Source organism: Penaeus monodon, chromosome 5 (genome assembly GCF_015228065.2).
Source record: "Penaeus monodon isolate SGIC_2016 chromosome 5, NSTDA_Pmon_1, whole genome shotgun sequence".
In the NCBI taxonomy this organism is placed as follows: domain Eukaryota; kingdom Metazoa; phylum Arthropoda; class Malacostraca; order Decapoda; family Penaeidae; genus Penaeus; species Penaeus monodon.
Window position 1 is genome coordinate 22,821,110 of NC_051390.1, and position 8,939 is coordinate 22,830,048.

At 37.6% G+C, this 8,939-nt stretch overlaps 1 protein-coding gene across 1 annotated transcript in view; it reads right to left on the reverse strand.

Annotated features, from left to right (window-relative positions):
* Positions 1–241: 241 nt before the first annotated feature.
* Positions 242–8,939, reverse strand: part of LOC119573113 (cAMP-dependent protein kinase catalytic subunit 3-like) — a 57,251-nt gene continuing 48,553 nt past the window's right edge. The window contains exons 3-8 of the mRNA XM_037920148.1: positions 6,696–6,805; positions 5,860–6,013; positions 5,299–5,390; positions 4,726–4,907; positions 3,357–3,434; positions 242–3,190 (exon numbers count right to left, since the gene is read on the reverse strand). Of these exons, the coding sequence (XP_037776076.1) occupies positions 3,065–3,190; positions 3,357–3,434; positions 4,726–4,907; positions 5,299–5,390; positions 5,860–6,013; positions 6,696–6,805 (742 nt within the window). The 3' untranslated portion in view covers positions 242–3,064. The remainder of the gene's footprint in view (positions 3,191–3,356; positions 3,435–4,725; positions 4,908–5,298; positions 5,391–5,859; positions 6,014–6,695; positions 6,806–8,939) is intronic.

An 8,939-nucleotide genomic window follows, 5' to 3' on the forward strand; every position in this document is an offset into this window, starting at 1 on the left:
CATGAAAGCAGTACATACTTCATTCCACATTTATGCTGTAGATGTGAAATAATTATAATAATAAATGGTTATATTTTAGGAACATACATTTAGTGAGAACACACCCAAAACAATAAGACAAGATTAAAGACTGAGTAGTGGACTGATAGTTTTAGCACCTAAGCAAGTAAGTGACCCAAAAAATGCTGGTAAGAGGAAATGTTACATGTATCAGTGAGTCCATTTGTAAAAATAATAATAATTTTTGGTATCATATCCTTTATTTACATTATAGGATGTTATATAACTGCAAAGCATCACACATATTTCTCCATTATATTTTAGTAGGTACGTCCTCCAAAGAGATATATTCAATTACATAAAAGCACCTCTCTACTTGGTACACCTCTGCTTTTGGTCCTTTCTTGCTCTAAAAAAGGTTACATAGATGCTAATAACTATAAATGCTTGTGGAAGGATCAACAAAGAAGGAAGCATAAGTCAAATGTAATATATTTACAGAATACAATTTTGCTGTGATGAAATGTCATTCTGCTTGAATATGTGACTCACAATTTTCAAACAAAACTAAACCAGAGTTTCAGGTAATGGAGGATCAATAAAATAACTAGGAAAACTGCAAAAATAATGGCATGTTTACCTGTACAAAAATGCTTGCCTATCCGTTTCCAATCTTTTTGGCAAATAAATTAGTACAAAGGAGTATGAATGGACATTAAGAACATGAACATGAAAATGCTAACTAAAACACTGGAAACATTCTGTGTCATGCCATTCATGATTCCCAGTAGCTGTTAATCAATCTACCTTTGAAAGGTTTTGAAATTCAAAATGTTTAGGGAGTATGGAATAAAAATATACTGCTGACACTTCTTGATGTATTGTAACACCTCACATCCCTTCTTTGACTGTCCCTGAGTCAACAGTCTGTTGCACAAATGGAAAAAGGAAATATTATTCATGACAAATGAGATTATGAGACTGATAATATACAGGGGTGAATGCATGACAGTGGATGTCTGTGTAATCTATATTATGTGATCCACTCTTGAGGTCAGTTGGGTAATCTGGATAAAATGGATAATCTCTCTGGATGATCTCTTGTAACCATATTCTGGACACAAGAGTGATGGCATGTGTGTTGGTGCACTACGGTAATGGGTCTGTAACAAGCACTGCATGCATATGTATCATATACTTTACATGTGCACACTGTGAAAAAGATGTTTACATGCTCTAGATAAGTTTTGCAATCAGGACCTATTAAGGGTGTGACCAAATCTACACATCAGGTATGACATGCCATAATCATGTATACATCAAGTGTCACCCTGAGAGTTATGTGCATATTCTTTTTAGTGTGTGTACATGGGGAGATTACCTGCACACACACACAACACATAAGGCTGTGGAGAATTGTATATTTTTTCAAGAAAGATTGAAATTTTTAGATCTTGGCTGAATGTGGACATAGGAAATTGGACATTAATAGAGTGAAAGCTTGCACTGTAATCACATTGTAATTAGCAGAGACTAGTTATATTCCAGGATATATGAGGCACAAAGAGTTCTCTATTATTGTACTTTTTTCTGCATCACAAATTTAACATCTGGAAGCACTCTGACAACTTGCCATTGTACATACTTGAAACAACATATATTCAGCCATGCAAATTCAAGTCCAAATTGATCTTCCATGAGCCTGAGTTGGTTTAACATAATGAACAGAAAAGAAACAGTTTCTTATTGACTGTGTGCTAATCTGCAAAGTCTTTTGGATATCTATGAAAGTGTGGATGTCATTAGCTGATCTGTGGGGGAAGGGGGACTCATAAACATGAACTTCTTGAAAAAATATGGTCAGAATAAGCAAAAAAAAAAAAAAAAAAAAAAAAAAAAAAAAAAAAAAAACAGAAAATGAATGGAAGAAACTTATAAGTGAATGAGCAGGCAAAGTTTTACTGATAATACTAGTAATGGAAGCTTTTTGCACTAGCTACAATATAAATGCTTTTCTCTTAAACCTTATGATGATTTCACAGTAATCAATAAATATTGCACTGAAAAACAAAACAAAATATAATTCAATCTTTCATTGCATCAACAAAGGCCTGACATTAGTACTTATGCAAGGCAGAAGTACATGCATAAAAATAATTTTCATCAAGATCGCATCAGAGGTACATCAGTAGCAAAAAATATCATACGAGTTACAATTCCATAACCTTTGTGTAAGCCAACTATATGCCAGGGAATTGAGACTGTTTGGGAGAACATCCTAATGGTTTGCCTATGCTTGCCTTAAACTCATTTTCAACTTAAGTACTGACACTCCACTTAGGACAAGCCATGTAGAAGAGCTAACCATTCTTTCCTATGGTGAATCTTGAACAGCAGTGAGTTGTGAATGTGTAACATCTGTATCTATCAAATGAGACAAATGTACTTATCTGAGAAGAAAAAATATCTAAGATCATGTTGACAGTAATATGACTTTGAGATATTCAAGATAAAAGTAGAAAATGAAAATGAAAAAATTCATGGTTTAAAATCTCCTTATCTAAAAAAAAAAAAAGTTATTCGCCTAAAAAAAATAATAATAATAATAAATAAATAAATATATCAAAATGAAAAACGAGTGACAGAGGCAAAAAATAGCAGACAAAGCCTAACGAATATGATCCACCAAATGCTATGCTGGTTTGCTTCATGCCTTGTGAGGTTTCCTCAGGTCGTGTTGATATGGCATGACATCAAAATCTACTGTGATAAAGCTGAGAAAAAAATATCCACAAGACAACCTTGTTATGTTTCACAAAATATAAAACTATTCTCTGTAATTTTTTTGTAGTTATCATATTTCTAAACATATAAATTTCTCTTCATGATTCTTTTCTTCAAGATCTAAATCTCATATAATGCATACATAATATACAAAGTAATATTACGTTTAATTACCAATAAATATTCGTTGTACATGACCCGTTTAACAACATTCGTAACTCGGATTATAATTACATGAGTCTCCCTTGATCACAGACTACACACACATCCCTAATAACACTCAGAAGTCACTGAATATCGCCAACTCGATGTCAGACACTCCTTGTGTTGACCGCCAGTTGTTCTCAGGGTAATCGTCAAAGTTGCGCGTGTCACCCTCGTAGCTCACCTTCGGCACTATGGGGGGCTGGGGGAAGGGGGAAATAGGAGGCATTACAATATGTGCACTGCAAAGTTCCTCCATCAGGTAAAATGCGCGCGCGCGCACGCACTCACACACAAAATATGTGTATTTTTCTTATATGTTCATTCATAAACTAAAAGTATACATAAGAACAAAAAACAAACAATACCTTTAACTTCTTATGGTAAACTTCATCCCAGTCTGTGTTCTTGAAAAATCGATGTCTCTTTACATCTTCAGCACCATTCTGAATACAAAAATAGAAAAGAAAAGTCAGGCACATAATTATCCAGTTCTGATAAAATTACAGCACACTCTACATGTTATAACTGTGTACAGTACTCTGTATAATGTCTTACCAAAATCTAAAACACGATATATATCACACCATTAATTTCAAGATCTACACTATAATAAGCATTATAAAATTACAAATCTACACTTTTCATTATCTTTGCAATCTACAATGTTATAAAATGATAGCACAAAGAAAATGTTCTAATTTGTATCAACCAATTTTACAGTTCATGTTATTTATTGTATTTACAATGTAAAATAATTACACAACCAAAATTATGAAATGTGACTTTATAATCTAAATTATAACATTAAACACAATTGACATTATGCTTCATACTAGAAAACTATGAATGAATATTCATATACTGTTTTCTTATTCAAATTCCTTACCAGAAATCCAACACTAAAATTTACAATTTAGTCAATCTATCTTTGTCATTTATATTGTTTCTAGTCAAGTAGTCAACATATCACCAATTTCTTCCAATATTTCATACAGGGAGTTATGAGAAGAACCATTAAAATAATGATGATAATGATAATAATATGATGATGATGATGATGATGATAGCAATAATAATAATAATAATAATAATAATAATAATAATAATAATAATAATAATAATAATAATAATAATAATAATAATAATAATAATAATAATAATATTAATGATGATGATGATGATGATGATGATGATGATGATGATGATGGTGATGATGATGATGATAATAATAATAATTATAATAATAATTATAATAATTAATAATAATAATAATAATAATAATAATAATAATAATTATTATTATTATAATTATAATAACAGTAATAAAAATATTATTTAAAAGTGTATAACAATAATAATCAATGCACATTAAAAACAACAGTAACAGTATAAAACATCAATAACAGTAACAAATAATAACAACAATAAAACAAATAATAATGCTGTAATTTATTCATTGTGCCCCTAAAGGCAGCGTTCTTTATACATCAAGAACGCACTGGATAGCTAATGCCGCGTAGGTGTATCATTATCATATAATGATAAATATTCATATATGATTAAGTTTTGTGCAGGTTTTCTCGCTGTAGGAGCGACTACCTTCTCCCGCAATTAATCATGACTAAAAGTATTGCAAAAGTTCCTCCAATAACAGCTCACGGCCACGAATCTCTCCAGCCCACAGTTCCCCCAAAGTAAAGGCCACAGCCGATCAGAAATCCTCTCTCGCCGTACCTTCATATTCCCCAAGCGCTTTGTGCGATCCTGAGTGAGCAGCTTCTTGACGAGGTCCTTGGCGGTGGCCTCCAGGTGCCTCGGCCACTCCACCCGCCCGCCCAGGATCTTCTCGTAGATGCCGAAGGGGTTGTCGTCAAAGAAGGGCGGGTAGCCGGCTAGCATCTCGTAGATGAGGATGCCTGAGGAAGAAGGGAGAGGTGCGTTATTGGGCATTCAACGGCCGAAACGATTTTGAGAGGTCCCTATTTTTTAATGAATGCAGCACGGGTGTAGCTTTTCCTTCAAAATGTCTTCAGGAAAGAAATAAGAAATAAAATGAGGAATTACACGAAAATCTAAGCTAAAGAGCATCCAAAACAGCACCACACAATCACGGCGCCCACCTACCCCGAGTTCTTAAACACAACAACAAACCCAAAAAAATTAACAAACTACCCCAGAAAAAAAAATATCTACATGTAGAACTCGACTCTTTAACCCGAGACGTAACAACACGAGGCGCAGTGTCCGGTTTCCGCCAGTGAGCGTTAGGGCGTCACATCCCCTTCTGCGCCGCCGCCCGTGACTCACCCAGCGCCCACCAGTCGACCGCCTTGTTGTGCCCTTTGCTCTGGATGATCTCAGGGGCGAGGTACTCCGGCGTCCCGCACAAGGTCCACGTCCTGAAAGGATTGGGTTTCTGGGTGAGGATTTTTACTTGGATGCCTTTATGTATTACATGTGAATATATGGGTGACTTGGCTGAAGATGTGTAAATATATGACAAACTTTTTATCTTTCAAATGGGAAACACTCATTTCCTCAGGAAGAGCACAATAAAAGCTTTGCAGCCCAAGCACTAGAAAGTTGTTACGGGTTAAGTATTCACGTGTGAGCATAAAAAAATAAAATGACAAATGTGTGTTCTGTACTCGTATCAAATTAAATTTCTGTCCTGATTGGAGGAACACACAGACATACAGACACAAACGGACAGACAGACTGACTGACAGACAGACACACATACACACACACACACTCATGCACGCACGCACGCATGCACGCACGCACGCACACACACACACACATACACGCACGCACGCACGCGCAACCCCGCCCCACCCGCCGCCTGGCTGGGGCGCAGCAACATACCTGTCGGTGAGCTTCTTGGCAAAACCGAAGTCAGTGATCTTAAGGTGTCCATCTTTGTCAAGCAGTAAGTTCTCGGGCTTAAGGTCTCTGTACACAACGGACAGTGAGTGGAGGTACTCGAGGGCGCACACAATTTCTGAGGCGTAGAACATGGCTGAAGGGAGACCACACAGCACGCATTAGTCATGAGGAAGGGGAGGGGAGCGTGCATGGGCCGAGCTCATGACGAGCGCATGACACCTTTCTGACTGCCGCTTAATCACATGTCTACTTGTTTGTGTTTGGAAGTACACACGGAAGTTAGTGTTGTATATATATATATATAGTATATATATATATTATATATTATATATATTAATATATATATATATATAATAAATAATATATATCATAATATAAATATATATATATATATACATATATAATAAATAATATATAATATATATATATATATATATATATATATTATATTATATATATATATAATATATATATATATATATTATATATATATAATATATATTTACATATTATTTGTATTATATATATGTATATTTTATATATATATATATATATATATATATATATATATATATAATATATATATGTGTATTTATATTTATATACATATGATTGTTTGGATGTTTTCCTGTGCGCGCACAATAACAAACCAGTGAGAAAGAAAAAAATGCAGCAAAAAAAGAAAGAAAAAAAATCACAAAAAGCAACAATCAAGGCCAAAAAAAAGAAGTTAGATAAACAAAAAACCAAACCATAAATAAAGAGCAACAACAAAAAACAAAAACAAAAAAAAGACACGCACGCACGAAACTCACCCGTTGTCATCGTAAACTTCCCCGCATTTCTGAGATACGAGAAGAGCTCTCCGCCGCACACGTACTCGAACAGCATGTACAGGAACCTCTCGTCGCGGTGGTGCCAGTGCCTGCAATGGACACGCCCGTTACGCAGGCAGCAGGGAGGGGAGGCCAGGGGAGGGAGTTGACGGAGTTGACGGAGGGAGAAGGAGAGGGGGAGAAGGGGAGAAAGGGGTAAGGGTAGGGAGAGGGAGAGGGAGAGGGAGAGGGAGAAGGAGAGAGAGAGAGAGAGAGAGAGAGAGAGAGAGAGAGAGAGAGAGAGAGAGAGAGAGAGAGAGAGAGAGAGAGAGAGAGAGAGAGAGAGAGAGAGAGAGAGAGACAGAATGAGTGATAAAAAGAGAAAGAAAGAAAAGGTTATAGACATATGCGCTTGTAAAGATATATAATATTGCATTTGCTTTACAGGGCAAAAGTAAAACATATATTCTCTGATCCCTGTCCGCTAAACACGCGATGCAGTGTGTCCGGAACACCCGTTTTAACTTAGCACCGTGCTTATTAGGTTAAGTAACATCACCATATATAACAGCTGTAGGCTATCTGATACATTTATTTTTCAAGGAAATCTAAATTGTAACCGTCGGGGCTTATAATTAATTAATGCAACTGCGAAGTAACATCTACAACTGAGACATGCTTAAGACTGTTTTTGGCAACCTTATTGGAATATGAAGAACCATCTTCTGTTTTATGAACAACGAACGTTAGCGTAAAAGTCCTCATCACGATTTATATTCACAACTGTAATGTCACTTGGATCTAATTCCCTTCATTTCAACCATAACTCATTCTACATTTTTTTATCATAATCTTTTATTAGTTTATCCCTTCTGAGAAGTTCGCGCGCGGGCTTCGTCATTCGATTCTGCGTAAAAATTATCGAACGCAGATAATAATAGAAGCGGATTCGGGTCGGGAAAACATATAAATACTGGCGCGCGCGAACTTTTCCCTTCCGATGTTCTAATGACCTCGGGAGGGGGTGGAGGGTGGGGGATGAAAAGGGGAGGGGAATAAGTGGTGGAGGAAGAGGGAGAGGAGAGGAGAGGAGATGAGAGGAGAGGAAAAGGGAAGGGAGAGGAGAGGGAGAAGGGGTGAGGTCAGTGGGAAAAGAAGGGAGAGGCAGATAGAGATTGAGACTGATACTGACAGAGAGAGAAAGAGAAAGAGAAAGAGAAAGAGAAAGAGAAAGAAAGAGAGAGAGAGAGAGAATGCGTAAGAAAGAGAAAAAAAGAGAAGCAAACACAGGGATACATACACAAGAAACAACCAGAGGAACCAATGCAATCAAACAAATGAGAAAAGAAAACAGGCAATATTAAACATCTCTATGAACAGTAGCTCCTCCAGTTCGCTGCGTTCGATATTGCGTTCAAATGAGGACCCCGAATGCAGCCCTCTTAGAGCGTGTGCCTTCGTGTACGAGTGAACGCAATCACGTGATCACAGCAGAGGACGCCGCGTCAGTGTGCGTATGGTCACGCCATGTATTTTTACGTTCACATTGAACTGGGAACGTGGAAGGGGAGAGGGCAGAGGGGAGGGATGGGGTGAGAGAGAGAAGGGGGAGGGGGAAGAGGCGATGGAGGAGAGGGAGAAGGAGAGGGAGGCACGGGAAGATGGAAAGAGGGAATGGGGAAAGTAGAAGGGGGAAGAGTGGACGGAGGAGGAGAGGAGAGGGAAAGAGAGGGCAAAGAGGGAAGGAAGGGGAGAAGGAGAGGGAGAAGAAGAGGGAAAACGAAAGAGGGCAAGGGAGGAGAGACAGGAATAGAAGAAGGGGACGCAGGAGGAGAAAGAGGAGGAAGGAGAAAAGTAGAGGAAAAGGGGGGAGGGAAGGGAAAGGGGAGGAAAGGAGGAGAAAGAGAAGAGGAGAAAGAGAAGAGGAAAGAGAGGGAAAAGAGGGGTGAAGAAGTAGAAGAAAGGGAGGAAGAAGGGAAGGGAAGAGGAGGAGAGAGAGAGAGTGTGTGTATGTGTGTGTATGTGTGTGTATGTGTGTGTGTGTGTGTGTGTGTGTGTGTGTGTGTGTGTGTGTGTGTGTGTGTGTGTGTGTGTGTGTGTGTGTGTGTGTGTGTGTGTGCGTGTGCTTGCGTGTGCGTGCTTGCGTGTGCGTGCTTGCGTGTCTGCTTCTGTGTGTGGGTTTGTGTGTGCTTGTGTACGTATGTGTACATATGTACGTCTATGTCCATGCGTGTACGTTCATAT